This window comes from Thunnus thynnus, chromosome 18 (assembly GCF_963924715.1).
Source record: "Thunnus thynnus chromosome 18, fThuThy2.1, whole genome shotgun sequence".
Classification (NCBI taxonomy): Eukaryota; Metazoa; Chordata; class Actinopteri; order Scombriformes; family Scombridae; genus Thunnus; species Thunnus thynnus.
Window position 1 is genome coordinate 18,227,714 of NC_089534.1, and position 18,136 is coordinate 18,245,849.

Here is an 18,136-nt window from a genome sequence, read left to right on the forward strand (position 1 = left end):
TCTGTGGAACAGGTTCGGCCTATTATGTCTGAACTGTTTGACCTGAACTCACTCCCATTTATTCTTTTCTGCTCAAAGCAATCTCTTTTTCGACGCAGAATCTTTCCCAGCAGCTTCTTTATTTCCCCTGGTGTAAATTTTCTCTGCAGCATTTCTAACCTTTCCCCCTGGCCCCTGTGGCTTTGTTGTGCTCCGGTGCCGTTTCTCTCAACCCTCCCTCTTCCTCTTTGTCTTTGAACATCTCCATCTGGCCCTGTCAACTTCACTTCCACCTTCACTTTCTTCACCCTAACACCCTTATTTATTCATGCCCAGGTTGTGGCTGACTATGGCACTGTCTGTGTCCTCAAAAGTTTATGTGTCACAATATGCAGGTCCTTTTGGAGCTGTACTTCATCCCTGTGCTCCATGACAGGCATGTTGAACACAGGGCCTACTGTATCCGTACAGCTGATCAGTAACAACAACATGCGTAAATGTTCCACAGCATGCTGTATGTCATGTGTGATTAATCTAAGACATGTGAGTCATGTTCCATCATGAATGGGACGAGGTTTTCTTTTCATGAGCTGAGGCTGTTGGCCTTGGACTAAGCTTAACTCTTGATTTGTACTCCATGCACTTGTGCAGAGTATTTCCGTAGAAACATTTTTGGCCTCTAAGAGATTGAGTGCTTGGTGTTTGAGATGGAATTCAGTGTTGCAACCTTGAGTTCTTGAGCTTTCTTTTTTGGTCTTTTTGTTTTCTTATTTGGTATGTGAGAAACACATTCTCACATTTGTGCAATGTATAATTCACTGGTTGATTAAAATAGTGAATTGATGCAGACATGACTTGAACCATTGCTATGATTGAGATTGTCGATATTTTGTTTTTTCCATAAGTTCAGAGCAGTAAAAAAGCATTGCTAAAGCATTGACAAAGAAAAAACAAACATCTGTTTGTAAGTATTAGTTGAAGTTTCACTGACCGGATGTTGGCTGATTTGGCCTTCAGATCGCTCCAGCGTTGGTTCATGTCATCCAGTCTGTGTTGGAGGAACACAGCTTCCTCCGAGCTGCCCAGAGCCTTGACCATCTTCGACTTGTTCCCGTCCACACTCTTGTAGATGTCATTATGGGCATCGATCTCAGCCTGGATGTCCTACAAAAATACACAGACAAAGAAGAATTATCAGAAGTGACTTGGAGGTTCTGAGCAAATGTACAGTCAAGGGCAGCAGTAAAGTAAGTTCACATCACAAAACCCCAAAATTGAAAGTCACAGTCGTCTAGGCTGTCACAGCTGATAATTCATGAACCGAAAATAACTCTGGATTTTGTCGCAAAGACTAGTTTAGAGGGACTTCATGGCACATTGCACGCAACATTTCCAGAAGGCAGAGAAGTTTATATTTTCATGGAATGTCCTCGAGGTACTTTTTCACTATCGAGATGTTCTTCTAACTTCTAACCTTTCACTGACTTGGAAGTCCCATCCCAACCAGGAGCAACTCCCTAAGCCATGTTTGCCTTCATACTAAGGACTGCAGCAAAGCAGGCTTTGCTAATTTTATGCTTGGATACAGAATTTAATACTAATGTAATGCTGTGCTATTCCAAAATACTATGTTATGTGTGTGTGGCTACTAGAGGCCACAACATTTAATACTGTGACGATTTTACCATCTGTATGTGTGTATGTGTGTGTGTGTGTCCTTAACAAGGCAGCTCTATTACACAACTGCATCTCAAAGGGTACGTGTGAGTGTTTGTGTGTGAGGGCTGAATCACAAGGGAGGCTAACGCAAGCAGAGGATCCTGTCAAATGTTTTATTTTTAGATGTGTAAAACTGCTCCATTTTCTTCTTCTTCTTCTCTCTCTCTCTACTGGGACTCCCCTCAGTTTGACCCATTTCAACTGCAGATAAAGACAAGATTCCAATACCATATGGAAGTGTGTAATACTGCCTGCAGCACAGACACAGATTTACAAATGGGACAAAATTAGTGTAGATAAGAGCAGTGTGACAAGACCTATGACCCACAACAGTATATTGATGAAAAAAAAAAAAGTCATTATTGTGTGAGAAATGGCCCAGCGTCAGTGGCTTAGTTGTTGCTTGTGTATCCTTCTCATTGTGGTATTACAGATTAGAAATGTTGCTATTAACCAAGTTTCATTTTACAATAACTGTAAAAGTACCTTATCTTGAATAATGCCATTGTGTTGCCACAGTGTTTTATCACAGTCTTTCCATTATTAAAATAAACTAACAATTACAAAAAAGAGGTGGACAGATGATTGCTCTCAGTCGTCACAAATCTGTTAATTAAGCAGAAGTCTTCCAGGTTAAAGATGCTAGGAGTGCAGTAATGGAAATTTGTAGAAGTGGCATTAACATGGTATTCCAGAGATTGTTAAACATCAGCTAATAACATGAGTCATAAATAGCTACACACTTAGGTACACAAAATACAACAGTGTAAAGGAAATCACACACATATACACACCAACATACACATCAGCAAGTAAGTGATTTAAGGTGTGAAACAGATGGGATACACACATGGTCGATGTATGTTACATGTTTTCTCATGTGCACCTAATATACATCTTCCTAATGTAAGTGGAACATGTGACGTGTCAGCTATCTTGCAAACTGCTTTTTTGGAAAAGTGCTCAAAATACAGTTCAGCTACAGTCGAACCAGATTAAACACAAAACAACTATCAATTATCACTGTCATTTGTGGCACAGTGCTGCAATTTACCGAATGCCAATAGACATTTCACAAAGGCTGAAGCAAATCCCTCCGCTGTGATCTGCAAGGATAATCACCCGCTGGCTTTTTGACACAAATCAAATGCCTCTTAAAGGTCATAGAGGAGAGGAAGTGAGAGAGAGAAAGAGAGAGACGGATGGACAGACAGACAGGCAGGTAAGCAAAGATAGACAGACAGAACCATAGAGAGAGACGGGCAGAAAGATATACAGAGTGAAAGACAGAAAGTCATTTTGCCACTGAGCCAGCTGGCTGCGTTTCAAGTCATTACCCAAGTGCTTCCCTTTTCTTTTTCTTTAGCACTTCTTCTACTTCCACTGGAAGTAACACTGCACACGCACACACACACGCACAAACACACACACACAACACAGAAGGTATAGACTGTGTGGGCATACAAAGGCACATGTATTCATTTACAAAAGCCCCCTTTAGATTTCACCCAGTGAAAGACTACTTTGAGGCAGTGGTTTATGTATGTCAATCTGTGTCCTGAGGTGCCTAAGTATGATGACTGATCACTTTCTCTCTCTCTCTCTCTCTCTATCCCACAGACATTGCCAAAGAAAATGTTAGTGTGGCACAGGTCACCGTGTAAGCTACAAAAACCTTCTGTTTGCCAACATTCCATGTTTTATTTATGGGTTATTGATAAAAAATTAATTCAATATGGGATTTTTGGTCCTGCATGGGAAAGGATCTTGAATTTGGCTCAAAAACACCAACAGTACCAACACATACTCATGCACACAACCAAGAAAAAGTAACACATGAAAACATGTCTTGCAGAAAGTCAGTGACACAAACATATATAAAAAAAAAGCTCTCATGCATCCATACTGTATCAAACACTCAGCTAGAGACTCAACTGAACCACTGCTTACACACACACTCACACAGAGATGTTTGTGTGGGAGGGTAGAGAGGCAGCAGAAAGGTTAATGGCTTCTGGATCTCATGCACACTGTAATGAGTGATGGAGATTTGCTGGCTGTGAGCTGCTCGGAGCACAGATAGGATGTGACAGAGTCTCCCATGGAAATTGAAGTTACAACTACTACTTAGAGGTTTATGAAGGATAAATGCACTAAACACACAGTTAAGCTGTGGTTGAAAAAAAAAAAAACACACCGAATGCTGTCCTGTTGATGGTAATTTTGCCTAAAACAAGTATTTCACATTGACAAACAACAATGACCCTTACTGGGCTGAACCATGTTTGTCTTTAGCCCTTAATAACACAATTATTGTAAAGGTTTGCTTTGACAAATTACATCCAATCCAATGCTCCGGGTCTCATTCTATACTAATTCTCTCTCTGCATGGTAGCCCTCTAATAACTAGCAAAGCAGACCAGAACCGATTATTCCATTTTAATGACTCCAATAATGACTGTTCAGACCTCATAAAGCTGACTACATTAGGTCCACATCTACAAACACAAGGGGAGGTGGAGAGTGAATGGTGGCTGTGTTTGTATTCATGCTGTGCAGCGCGTATGTTTGTTTAAAAAAAACTGCATTCAATAGCCAGTGTGAGACTGAGGCCAAGCTGTCATCAAAATTCTTCCAAAATCAGTAGATATATACCTGTTCAAACTTTCTTAGCAGCTCCTGCAAGCTGAAGCTCCAGCCAATCATATTGGAGTGTGTGCTCTGGCTTCTCCCAGTCCCTACATCTTCTCTGCTGTCATTCAGGTCGAAGGTCGGTAAGGAGTCGGCACAGACAGATAAGTCCTCCAGTGGTTACGATCAAAACCTTTAAGCTCAGGGCTCAGATCAATACTAAATCCAAAGTTTAAACAATCTTGAAACAAATCCAAAAGAAGCCCAGCTTTTGAACAAAAATCGAATACAAGGGGGTCAAATCCAGGTTGCTGTCCAAAGACAGGCGATTTACACACTTCACACACCCCTTGGCAGCACTCGTGCATGCGTGCCAGTGTGTGTGTTCGCCCAATCCCGCTACATGTTCGTAGCATCCTCTTCAGAAAGACAGCCAGGCTGAGGGGTGGGGGACAGCTACCCTGCAGTCATGCTTCAGAGCTGGGGCTGGGACTAACAGGACGATTAGAGCCACTGGAGGTTTGACTATGTAGCGGCCGGAGGCTGAAGGTGACAGCACAGGTCCTCTAGCCAGGAATGGGGCACTGAAACTGGGAGGGAAATCCAACAAATCTTGGGTGGAGGTCTGCAAAGTGGAGATAACGGTGTGTCTTGAGGGACGGCCAGGCTGATGTAAACCGCAGAGTGGCCGAGAGGACAGGTCTGGCTCTCTCCTTTAACTTTGCTATGCTTCCCTTCCTCCACTTCCCTCCTGGGCATGAAGGAAGCTGTTTACACGATGTCCGGCAGTCCAACCCAGGGCAGGGCTGGAGCGTTTGTTCTCAATTACTCAGATAAAAAGCACTCTATCCCTACCAGTCACACAACCCTACACACTTCAAGAGGAGAGACGGCAGCACAAAGAGGCACATGGTTTGCCCTCTCATTCCCCCAAGCAAAGGTAACTTAGGCTCCAACAGACAGAGTCACCTCAGTGTCTGCCTTGCTACCCGCCCATCGGGTCTCCAGCCCCGGTCTGGTCTCGCTCTATCACACCCTCCTAATCACTGCCATGACTGGGCCACTTAGTCAAAGAATGCCTTATTCTTTTTCTGGAGCTCTGGGCCACGTGTTCACAGAGAGCTGCCTGAAGGCTCGGCGTCTCGATCCTGGGCAGGGAGTCTGACTCGCCGGCCTCTTTGAGTCGCAGCTCTGCCGATTATCTCCTTGCCTCTTGAGACGGTGAAGGAGGAGAGGTTGATCCGTTTGTCATCCCGTCCTCTCTCTCCCCTAAGGGACGAGGAGACTTCTTAAAAAGAAGTTTCTTCGTCAGATTTTTGTTCCCTCAGGGGTCACACAAGCATGCCAAGACGGGTAACCCCATCCCGCTCTCTTCCTCTGTTGCTCTCCTTCTCTCTGGCCACTAGCACCACTCTTTCACACAGCTGTTTATTATTTTAATCAGTATCCTCCCTTTCCCCTCCTCTCCCTCTTTCCCTCTCTCTCTCTCTCCCCTAAACTAACTCGACACACTACACACCCACTTCCTGAGGCCTGCACGGGCAGAGAGCATGGAAGAGAGAGGAGTGTTCCTGGGAGAAGTAAGATTAACAGAAGGAATTTAGTAGTAAAACAAGGACCAGTATTCAGTATGAACAGGAGAAAGGATAGCTCCAAGATGGAAGTGATGAAACTGAGAAAGTAGGCCGAGTGCAAGTGCAAGGTGACAAAAACAGAGGATTGAAAAGAAAAAAGATGGCTGGGAGGTTTTTAAAAGAAATGATGTGAGGGCAGGAGGCTAAGTGTGCAGACCTCCACAAGCGGAAGCCTCTACCTGTCTGGCTCAGGAGTGATGAAGACACGTGGCTGTTTTGTTAAAAGACTGGAGAAAAGAAGGCGATCAGAGTTACCGATGGTGGGGGTGACTGGATGTCAGGACAGGGCAGATATAATCTACACCACAGAAAAACATTATTCATGCATTTCAATCAATGAACAACAACCTTTTCTTGACAGTTCTTATTAAAACTTCAACTCTTTGAACTGAACGAAGCCTGTTACAGTTCAGATCCCACAATCAATCTGTATACCATCAGCCTGCAGAGAACCGCATTAAGCAAGCCTTGGAATTCCTGCAATAGAACAAAGGGTGATTGCTTTGAAGTCTATAAATGGTGGGTTTTAACATGTTTGGTGACGCTTGGGTACCAGCTGTGGTCTTTAGGGCTATGTTAAAGAGGTGCGAGCATTGCATTAAAATGCATTCCATATATTACATCTGTGTGTGGATGTGTTTGTGAGTCTGTCTTTGTGTGTGTGTGTGTGTGTTGGCATTCTGAACAGAAGGGTAAACATGTGGTGTACATCAAAGAAACGCAGACAGATGGCTGTCAAGCGAAGGGAAAAAAAAGACAAAATACAATACAATGTTGCATATTCATAAGCGAGAGTCTTTGAAATGCGCTTAGCTAATTAAAAATATTTACATACTCGAGGCCCTTAAACAGCAATTTTGATGTATGCCGACAAATATATACTGTTTGAGGGCTTTCTATTGAAGGATGTAAAACTAACTAGTGGGAATTGGTACATTTGACAAGCATAACTAATTCAACAATGAGAGAAAACTGAGATTAAACAAAAAAAAGGAGCGAGAAGAGAGATGAAACAACATTTTTGTGAAACATTTTGGCTTATTAAGCATTTTGATACTTAAAAGTTTGTACAAGAAGAAACTCCAAGACTGTCATTCACATAAAGATATAATTATTAAATGTATAAAGTCAAACACAACTTCAGGTAGGAGACATGGGGGTTAATATTGGGCTACATTACTAAACTAAGTGGATTAGGACCGTTACAGGGGTAAAAATGTAACGCTTCAAATCTCCCAAGCAAAAAGAGTGGAGTTAAGAAAGAGAAAGTTGACTGACTGAGCAGATAGTGACAATAACGACTGAGGAGTAACACTCATAGCTAGCAGATGTTGAATAAAAACTTATCAGAAACTGGAAGAGCATGAGCAAAAGTGCTCAGTAAAGGGAGACGGGAGACAGAAAGGGTGATGAGAATTTAAAAAAAAAAAAAAAAAAAAGAGGGTTTCTCCTGTATGAGATTTTATTTTTCAAAGTAAATCTTGTGACAATTCCAAGTGTGGATCGCAGAGCAGAAAAAGCAGTAGCAACTGTGTCAAACATCATTGTGGAATATTATTTACAGGTCAAAAAGCATGAAATTGAAATATTTATATACAGTTCACTTGTACTGCCCGTCCTTTCCATTCTCTCCGTCATGGTTGCTCTACTTTACTGACTGCATATTGGTTGCATCAGTATTTTGGTGACTGACTCAGCCTTTCTGGCCTACAAATCTGAAAAATACTTTTTTTTTGTAACTCAACCTACAAAGCTGCGCAAATGTTTTATGTAAAGTAATTTCACATGTGGCAACAAACCACAGAAAACCTAATTCTGCAGTTCCCCTCAGCTATAATGAGCGTTTTAGCATCTTTCAGTTCATTGTTTTTGTTTTACAGCCTGAAATTTTACTGTTTTGTTTACTCTCATCGTTCTCATCAACGTTGTTTTCAGCCACAGAAAACAACTGTGGATCCACTGTACCCTACCTGCCCAGCACTGAACCACAGACAAAGTTAGCAACTAGCTGGTGAACATTTAGCCAAAAGAGCCATATAATTCTCTCAGGACTTGGTGGAGGCCAAAGCAGAGCTAAAAGGAGAATAAATATTAATCTTACATTCTACAGGTGGTCAGAAACACGACTCCAAACGAATGCTTATGTTGCTCTGAGTTTGCTGGATGTGTAAATTGGAAACTATTTGCGAATACATTTGCCATAACAACTTAATAAGGTGATAGATAAATAAAGTTCTGTTTGCAGTTCGTTCTGCGGCTCCAAAGTGGCCAAAAATGAACTTTAGCTACTTTAACTGTAGACAACTTTGACAAATAATTCAGGCTGAGTGCAATATGTTTTTTTAATAGAACATCCTGAAAATGAGAGGTCAGGGGGGTTGAGGTTGAGCTGTGCAGCTTTTGTACACTTCAATACACCATGAATAAAATAATACAATCAAACAATCTATTCATACAGCAAAAGCTCCAAAATCTTATTTAGTGATTTTTCTACTTTCCTACTTAACCTGATCACCTGCGTATTAGTGAGTATTTTATCCTTTCACGAGCAGTTCAAAACTAAAGACTCAAAGAGAACAATTTGTACAAAAGAAAGAACCAAGAGAAGAGCAGGAATACTAAATTTAAAATATATTTCGAAAAATATTCAAACAAATGCAGCTAAACTTTTTTCACATTTCAGTCAGTTTGGCTTTAAAAAAACACAAGAAAGAAAGAAGACTGCTAAAAGAGAAAAAGTGAAAGAGTCAAAGAGAAACTGCAAAGCGTAGGCAGAAGCAGAACAGTTTGCTGTCTCAGGGAGCAGAGGCCATGCTGCCTAAATAAAGTTGGGCAACCATATCGCAGGATCACAAACAGAGCAAATGAATGCCAATGTGAAAGAACACAAACATGGTCACATAAACAGAGACACACAAACACACCCGAAGCCCAATTCCACTAACAGACCTATCTACCATGGTCCAGAGAGAAGACTGGAGCTACTCCCTGGTCTGATAATCAAAGATTCATCCAATCAGATCTAATCCAGGCTTTCTGTCTCTAGTATGAGACAAAAATCATTGTAACTGCAGCATTCCACAATAATTCTCAGCTTCTCAAATAGGCCACATCCGATTAGGTCACTTCCCGTACCTAAGGTTATCACTGAAACTCCTCTTCCTGTTAGGAGGAGAAGCAGCACCTTTCTGGGGCCCTGATGTAAGTAAATGTGTGTGCTGCTGGCAGAGAAAGTGGTTGTTCTTTGCTGCTCATTTGTCAGAACAACCAACCTATCAAACTAATCGTAGTGGGTGAACAGAGATGAAGAGATGAAAGAACTCCTGTATGTTCCTGCATTCAAATGTATGTACCCCTCTGATGAATTCAATGTGAGATTGCGCTGTAGCAGTCGTGTTTCACACTTGAAGGTCATTCAGTGCCGCTTTACTCAAACACTCAATAATGTAAGCCTTTATTTTCTTTGAGAATACAATCTCACAGCGGAGAGTAGCTTCAGCCTTCACGTCCTGCACAAACTTCGCTTTTGTCAACACAAGGCTACAGCAACTCCCAGTTTGACTGTTTGGTAGGAAGATGAATGGTGAGAAGTAGGTTGGTAGATGAATGAAACAGCATTGACAAAATGATTCTTTGCGTCATCCGTACTCGTTTCCCATCCTATTTCCATGTTTGCTACGTTGCAGTCTCAGAGCTCAGCCCTCAAACTGCCAGAATGATGTACTTTCATCCGACAAAGCTCATTCACATGGCTCCGATGAAGGCTTTACTAATTTAGTTTCTGTCTAAATCTGAACAATTGTCCATCTAAGTCCACATCAAAATCGAAATAACACCACAAAAAACAAAACCGGTAGAATGTAATGGAAGTCAAAACAATATGAATAGCAAAGTCAAGGTGATAAAGCATGTCCCTGAATGTGTGAACTTTTAATATGCACATTCGAAAGCCACTGTCCATCACTCAATTGACAGCTGTCCTCCGCTGATGTGGCAGAGCTGCCATTAGAGAAGACAACTGGAGTCAAAAGGTCACAGAGATCACTAATAACTTATTTGAGGGATCCAATAACAGACCACAAGTCACATCCCTGTAATCATAAGCAAGAAAAACAACATCCTAAATTTCATATGTAAGCTGCTAAACAGGGAAATTGAAATTGATTAGGAGCCCTGTGTGCTGTTGCCCGATAATCAGCTATTGATTCTGGGGCCCCTTTTGTGTTTTTGTGTGTCTACAAGACAGTTGGGAGATGACCTTAAGATCGAAGTAAAACACAGAAGCTCTTAAATGCTAATCCTTGTGTTGAAGATGAAAGGGTGGCTTTGGGGATGTGCATGTGTGAATGTGGGATATCTATGCCCTCCATGAACTTATTTTCGTTCCTGTCCTGTCATTTAGTTAACATGCCTGTTTGTGTAAACATGTATGCGCTCAGACCTGTTTATAGAGTCATTATTAAAGCTGCCTTGACCACCACAATTGGGGTTGTTCAGTTAATTCAGTTCAACACTGAAACTGAAGTCTCCAGGTACAACAGCAAGTACTTTTTCCTGGGTAACAGACTATTAAGGGCAAAACGATTTCCAGTCATTGAATTTTGAAGAAAACCTACTTGCTGAACTGACTGGATTTTAAAACCAGAGGCCTTCTGAGGGCTCTCTCAGTTCTTATCACCCTGCTCTTCACTGGTGTTCAAAGACTTCTACCCCTCTCAATTTCCTTTTATCACAGCCTTCCTCTAGCGGGACATCTCTTCTACTTTTTCTCCATTCCTCACAACTATTTGAAGTGCTCTGCCTCCTGGGAACTTCAGATCTTGACCGTGGTAGGTGGTCTGTCAGCACATAGCCGCAATACACTACAACGGTAAAAGAAAAAAGTCACTGTGACCGTGATCGCTTCTGATGCTGCTGTTGCCTCTGCCACGAGCCGAAGTAGGAGTACAATTAGCGAAATGAGCCCACCACCTGCTGTGCTCAGTGGGGATGAATGGGGCCGCGAAAGGTTAGGTGACTGGACCAATTAGTATGCTGCGCTAATCACTGAGGGCCACTGTGTGAACTAAAACTAAGGGAGGCTGATCCTGTGGAGTTACGGAGGTGATGTCAAAATATCGGGCCGTATCACCCATCATAACTCAAGAGTATAGCCACCCATCTTTCACTCTCCCTGGTTCAGCCTTCCCTTTGGACATTTTATCGCCCAAAAACTGAGATTTTCCAAAATTGTCTCCAGAGTGTAGGCATCTTAAAATGGTGGCATGATGTTTTAGTGTGTATGGGGAAGACTGAGCTTTTACAAAACTAAGACTTATATTGTTATAATGCCCTTTCTGTCACTTCTAGCATTCTTTGTGATCACTCATTTTAAATGTCAATATAGCTGAATACGCCGCCGCAGCTGCTGTCATCACCCTGTACTTATGTTGATTTTGTCACAAGACATCGCACTTTCAGGGTGATGATGGAAAAGCTGAAACACTAACAGTATGTCATGAGACACACTCTCCCAAACACACAAAGAAAGATGCACTTAAAAACGCAGACAGCCTAAAGTTGCTGACTGTCATTGTCATCATTATACAAAAACAGCAGACCGCCATGGCTGACCTGGAGCAAGACATAAGATGAGAGGAGAACAGATGGATGGAGGGAGAAACCATGATGAATTTGTAAATATTATGAAGTAGAAAGAGTGATACAAAAAGAAAATTAAGAAAAAGTGCAAGACAACAAGGATATCAGCAACATTACCTCAGGAAAGCAACAGTTAAGACAAATATTCAGAAAGTGGAGTGTTTAGTTACAAAAGCATGATGATTACCTTAGGTTATTTTTCAGTCATTTCATTTGTGTGTTTTGGGATCACAAAAGCTAGATAGATAAATAAAAGGTAGCGTGAGAAAGGGTGTATTCAAATCCTTCACTACCCCCCTCCACCACAAAAAAAACATTCCATTGCAGTTTCTGATAACAACCCTAAAACCCACCCTCATATATTTTCCAAGTCACATGTTCATCAACATCACTGCTACCACCCACACATCCTCTTTAATATACTCACCATATCAACTTGCCCTGCTTCATATAGACCTATGGTTTTGAGAGGAAAAAAAAAACCTTTTTCCTGATACATTTGCTTAAATATTCATTCTGCCCTGCATTTCACCCTCAGCTTCAAACATTATCCTTTCCTTCCAGCGGCAAACTGAAGAAAAACATTATCTGGAGGTACAAAAGGATGACCTTAGAATCTCTGGACACTGTGAACTAGTAAAAACTGACCTCTTCTTTCCAATATTATTTACAATAGCTTTTTATTGAAGTTTGAGACGTGCCGTTCAACCCTGGTATGACATTTATTTTCCCTCTGCCTCAGAGACAATTTATTGAGAGTTCACATCATGCAGCGGAGGGGAACAGTCTCCCACGTGTACTGAAGCCTCCGATGGGGCCCTGCTGGTTGAGGTCCAGCTTTGAGCTTGCAGCGATGAAATAATCTGACAGTTTCTGTGAACCTTTAAATAACTGCTCCATCGATCTTACAGATTGCCCAGCTGGAATTTTGAGATGATGCCTGGATGAGAATTAGAGCTTCATTTCAGTTCAAAATCTATATATAATACGATTCCTGTTAATTGAACAGTGTATGGATCGATGGCTGCAACCCACATTCCACTCCATTCTGCGTCGGTCTCAATTTAATGGTAGACACTACAGTATGTCACTGTAATCAACCAATTAACCAGCACACAGAGAACAAGCAGCACTGATTTTAATGATAGATGATGTACATTTCCATGACCCCAAATCACACAGTGTGAGGGTGTGTCTCATTGCCTGCATGCCACAGACAGAGTTCCTGTCTGGTCCCTCAGGGACGAGCCTCTGGGTGGGACCCACAACAATGCTGCAGTTCAGGGAAAAGATAAGGCTCCAGAGTTTCCAAACCTCAACCCCCTGCAGTTACCATACAACCATGACGAGACAAAAATGTACTTTTAAAGCTGCATTATTAGTTTTTTTGACCACTAGGGGGCACACAGACACCAAACCAAACTTACAGCACAAGCGCTTTAATATACTTTTGGGTTATTGTGTTTTTCTGATGAACATGGCAGCAAATAACTGTCTAATTACAAAAAAAAAACAAAGCAACATGGGCTCTGAGCACTGCCAAAATGCTGGTGACCAACACTCAATTCTTTGCCTGAATGCACCTTGTCTAGACACAGACACAGGAGCTGCTGTGGTTCTGCTATCATGCTCCATTCACTACACGCAGCCTGTGTAGACACTGTGTAAGTTAGACAGTCTAATGCCTTTTTGACTAACTCTGGCTAACCAAATCCTGAGCCAAACATAATTGATGGACGTCATACATTGAGGAAGGATTTAAGGAGGAATCAAGACACCTAAAGTTTTGATTACAAGGGGAGACTTGATCGTTCAAACACTTTCAATCAAACTACACACTACAGGAGCTGCCTGGCCTGACAGAGTAGAAGAAGTTGTCCAGGAGAATCAAAACAACTCACAAATCCCCAGTGGGCACTGAGTCAATGTTCAATAAAGTGTTGCTGAGATGAGTGGGAAGATACATAAGCATGCAATAATATGTGCTGTATACTGTTATTGTTTAGTCTTTCCACCAAACCTGGTCAAGTTCTTGTGGAAAATATCAGCACTTGAAAATCCAAACAGACTGAAAATCCTGCTATTCTCACAGGGTTGTATACGTTTGCTGCTCAGCAAAATATGTGAAATTTTCCCTTCCATTTCAGTCCTTTGCTGTGATTACTTGTAGCTTTATAAGTCAAACAACAGGGAGATTCAAACAAACACCAGGAATTCTTTGCAAAACACTATTAGACCAGAGGTGCCAGAAGAAAACAAAGTCGTCGGTGTTCGGTGAATACACAATAAGACAGAGTGTGGAATGCCTGTGTTGAGAATAAGAGAGGCTGAGGAGGAAGAGATGACACTGACATAGTGGGCGCTATGAGTGCACGATGAGTTCTTTTTATTGCAGTGCTGTATTCTTGTTATACAGGCGATGCGCCCCCTTCACACCCCTGCTTCTCTTTCCTACCCCTCATATAAACTTTTCTTAGTCATATTCGTCTTCCTCCACTGCTCTTGTTAACTCCTCCTCCTCTTCTATCTCTCACTTTCAGCCCCTCTATTTCATCCAACTCATCTTGTTTTTCCTCTCTCGTCTCCTCCTCCCAGTTAGTTTATTGCCTAGGGAAGGTGAGTGAGCTATCTAACCCTCCACAGGTTGCCCTCCCTCTGAGTGCACCCCCCTCCCATCATCACAACAGGCTGATGGTTGGCTTATTACTTCCTGGAATGTTTACTGTAGAAGAGCTGTCTCAGCCTATAGTATTGCAACGTTTACAGTCGTGCTGCACTAAATTACTTTATGCATCAGTCATGCATGAGTCTCTGTCGTCATTTGTGCTCCTGACTCTCCCAACTCTAGTCCACCTATGCTCAAAGTCTTAACATTCACTGCGTGCTGCCATTTCAGACCACAAGCCAGAAACAATTTGCTGTTCTCTGCTGAAATTTCACATTTAATGGTGTGAAATCTGCAGCACTCTGATAACCAGTATACCACATCAGATTTAGAATAGATCTAACTCAGTGTCATCTCAGCAGGAGCACGTTTTTACCTAAGTCTACACTGCTTCAATTCCCATGTACATGCCTGAAGTTTCATATTCAGTCTCCCACTGTGAATCCATTACAAGTTTTGATGAATGTCATCAGTGCTCGGCACTACTCTGCTCCCTGAAGATAGTTTGCACAGTGTAACAACTTAGTGCATGATGTGGACTCCAATTTTCTTCCCATAGACGAGCACTGAGACACTTTTTTCACTCCGTTGGGCATAAGGTGAAAATAAGAAAATTGAATGGCGAGAGCGTATCCTGTGGTACCAGTGACTTCTCTCTCTCTCGATGCTCTTCATCTCCACAGAAACGTCTTCTTTTCATCAGAGACATAAGCAATGTTCTCTAGTGGTCGCCAAAAAAATCCTTTCATTAAATGAATCACCCTTGCCCATTTTTCTCCCTTTTCTCTAACACAGATCTTCATTGTTCCCTGTTGACTACCATACAGACAGAACATCAGGGAATAACGTCAGCTTGGGTAATATTCTGTGTTTTCATGGCCGTATTGGGTTTCTTTCCAGGGATCAGATCCAGCTCTATAATTGTAAACCCTGAAGTGAGGACAGCACATTCCTTGCAACTTGCCTTTACTACTACTCCCTCCAGAGGTGGAATCAGGAGCACTTGAAAGAACTTTTTCCCTTGGAACATTTTCACTTCTCAGCATGCACACCTCCACCGGAGTTGGAGGAGTCCAGCGCCAACACTGGCTGCCTCGGGGCTCTGCTGTCACCTACAGTATTCAGCAGTTTCGCTGTGCTCTCAATATTGATAACTGCCAACAAGCAAACAGTTCAAAGCTTAAATATGAGTAAAGACTTCTAAAGATGCCAATTATACTGCTTGGACAATTACTGAGATATGTCCTCTTCAGTAAATGTAATAATGCCTTAGCACTCCTTGACAGATCAGAGTAAACTTAACAGTACAGCTTCCTTTTGTCTGACTGAGATACAGGTAATGCCAATATTTTGAAATAAAGATTTCATGCAGAGATATCTGTCTGCAGTTGATATATTTTATCACTTCACTGAACCCTTAAATTCAAGCGATTATTCATCACACTAATTTGCTACACACTTGACTCCATATGCAACTTGCTTCTGCTACTAATGAGACATATTCTAGACATAAACTGAGGTACAAATTGAGTTTTGAAGACAGATGGTACAACTCCTAACACTGGTTTGGTGTCCTGGTTAACGCACCCCAAAAATTCACCGACCTACGTATTCTAATCAAGGTGAATAAAACTCAGTGAAGGAGGCCCACTGCAGGTCTCTGGGGGTCACTAAGAACATTTAACAGCTGGTGTCCCAAAAGAGAGAGGCTGAGACAGGGTGTCATTAGCTGCCGACCAATCAGGTTTAAGAGCCCATTAACACAGTGGGACAAAACAACAAGGTGCTATTGCAACAAAATACCAGTGTGAAAGTTGAATAGTTACACACTATTGACAGACACTAAGCACCATGTTCATGAGCCCAGACACTCTGCCTCGTTTTAAGTTTACATAATTATAATCTTTCTATGGGTCAAACAGTTTTCTCTTGGTGTGGCATTTTTATGTGAGTGCTGTTTTTCGGGATTATAAATGGAAAGTCATTTATCTCTGCTGCTCTTTGAACTCACATTATAAAAAGGACATAATTTTGTACACATCAAGAGATTTTCATTACTGTGCATGAAATGGGCTGTGGGATTCGAATTCTAGACGATCATTTCAGGTGATTTTAGCAACATCAAGTGGCTAATCAGCACATATTTGTTCAGTAGCGATTAAGCACAGTCTTGAACTAGTTTACAGTATCACATTTTAGAAAAATTGTGAGGCAGCAAATGAGATCTCCAGGGGCCACACGCTGTTTGACAGGGCCAATTATGAAGGATTCGACTCTTCTGTGTATAAGCACACGAAGATTGATGGTGTTACGTAAAGCCGCTCTGAAGGTACATGCTTTTTAATCAGGAATCGCACACCCCTTTGATCGATCAATGAGAAAAGTTCACTCTTTCCTCGTCCCAACAAAGTTTGTGCAAATTCACTCCTGACAAGCAAACAGACTGAAAGGGGGCGAAAAGCGTAACCTCGTCCAATGTTTCTGTATGCATTACACTAACACAACCTCACTGTGGAAATCAGGGCAAATGCAATCCGCTTTCACTCAAATGTACGAGGAGAGGACATGGCGACACCGCTTTGAACTTGCACTTACGAGTATACCAGAGGGTTATTCAAATGAATCTGCAAAGGGGACAGGGGAAGTTGGAAGAAAGACGTAAAGATCAGACAGACAGTGTGTGCGTGTGTGTGTGTTTGTGGCCTGAAAAGACTGACATTTCCTTTTTGCTTCGATTCACATGGGGGGGGGGGGGGGGGGGGTCGTCGTTTTGGGCCTGTACGAAAACATACACCCACAAGTTTGATCTGTCTGTGCCTTTTCTCTTCTTCAGACTTTCTGTCTGATCAAACAAAAGCTGCGTTCTCAACAGCAGTGTCGCAAGACGAGTTAAGACTCTTCAGAGCAAAGAAAACTCAATTAGTCTAATTAGACGGATTGACACAAACAATGAGTGTGCAAAAACAAGATGGAGAGAGGGAGGTGTTCTGAAACAAAAACAAGGTGTGTATGTGCATGGTACAGCGTGTGTGTGTGTGCGTGAAAGAGAGAGAGCTAAGATTTCCTGTAGTGTGTGTTTGCATGAGCGTACCACTTAGGTTGCACTGTGGGATATGTGTGCTACCTCAAAGAAGTTAATGAACAAACAACAGCTGCTTCCACCACTGTGGAGCAATAGGAGTGGGAGGAAAATGAGAGAGATGAGGAGAAAAGGAAAGCGGCGCTGCTTGTGCTCGTCTAGGCCTCTGCTGTGTCTGTCATGGCTCAGTACCTCCAAATGAAGATGAGAGGGGGGTAGGTAGGGCAGGAACAGTGGCAAACACACACAGACTGGGTCAGCCCTGTGGAGGGTACACCGCACACTTCTCAAATGAAGGAGACACACATGTTATGTATGCCTTATTACTTCAAAGCCACAGATGGATGCAAATATACATGTTAAACCTCTTCCTTTGTGTCTGGGAGATTTGTGTGAGTCATGCTGTGTCAATGACATAAAGTGAGACCGGCCATGTGACATCTGAATTGATAGGAGAATAATGAGTTAGTCAGCATAAACGTCACAAATGTACAAAATCACAGACTAGGGAGGATAAAAAAGATACATTTAGTAAAAGAGAGACACATAATGCATGTGATGTGTCTTATTAAAATAACATGTGACTCACTGCCCGAGCGATGTATCCGCATTTCTCTTTATTGAGAAAAATAGAATGAACATGTTTCATATCCACACTTCTGACCATTATTCATCACCTGGGCTGATGTTCTTGGTGAGTTTCCCAGAGGCAGAGAACAATCCACTAATAGATGCAGCAGCAGGCACTTTTAGATCGTTATTGCGTCTGAACTAAAATTGATTTGTTAC

General features: G+C 42.0%; 1 protein-coding gene across 7 annotated transcripts in view; it reads right to left on the bottom strand.

The window, feature by feature from the left end:
- The window catches only part of utrn (utrophin), a 181,694-nt gene that overhangs the window by 73,278 nt on the left and 90,280 nt on the right, over positions 1-18,136 (bottom strand). For 6 of the 7 annotated variants that reach the window (XM_067572501.1, XM_067572502.1, XM_067572504.1 and 3 more), the window contains one exon: positions 971-1,143. In XM_067572501.1, coding sequence (XP_067428602.1) covers positions 971-1,143 — 173 coding nt within the window. Of the gene's footprint in view, positions 1-970; positions 1,144-4,353; positions 5,690-18,136 lie in introns of those variants that run through there. The other variant, XM_067572506.1, reaches the window with a different exon arrangement.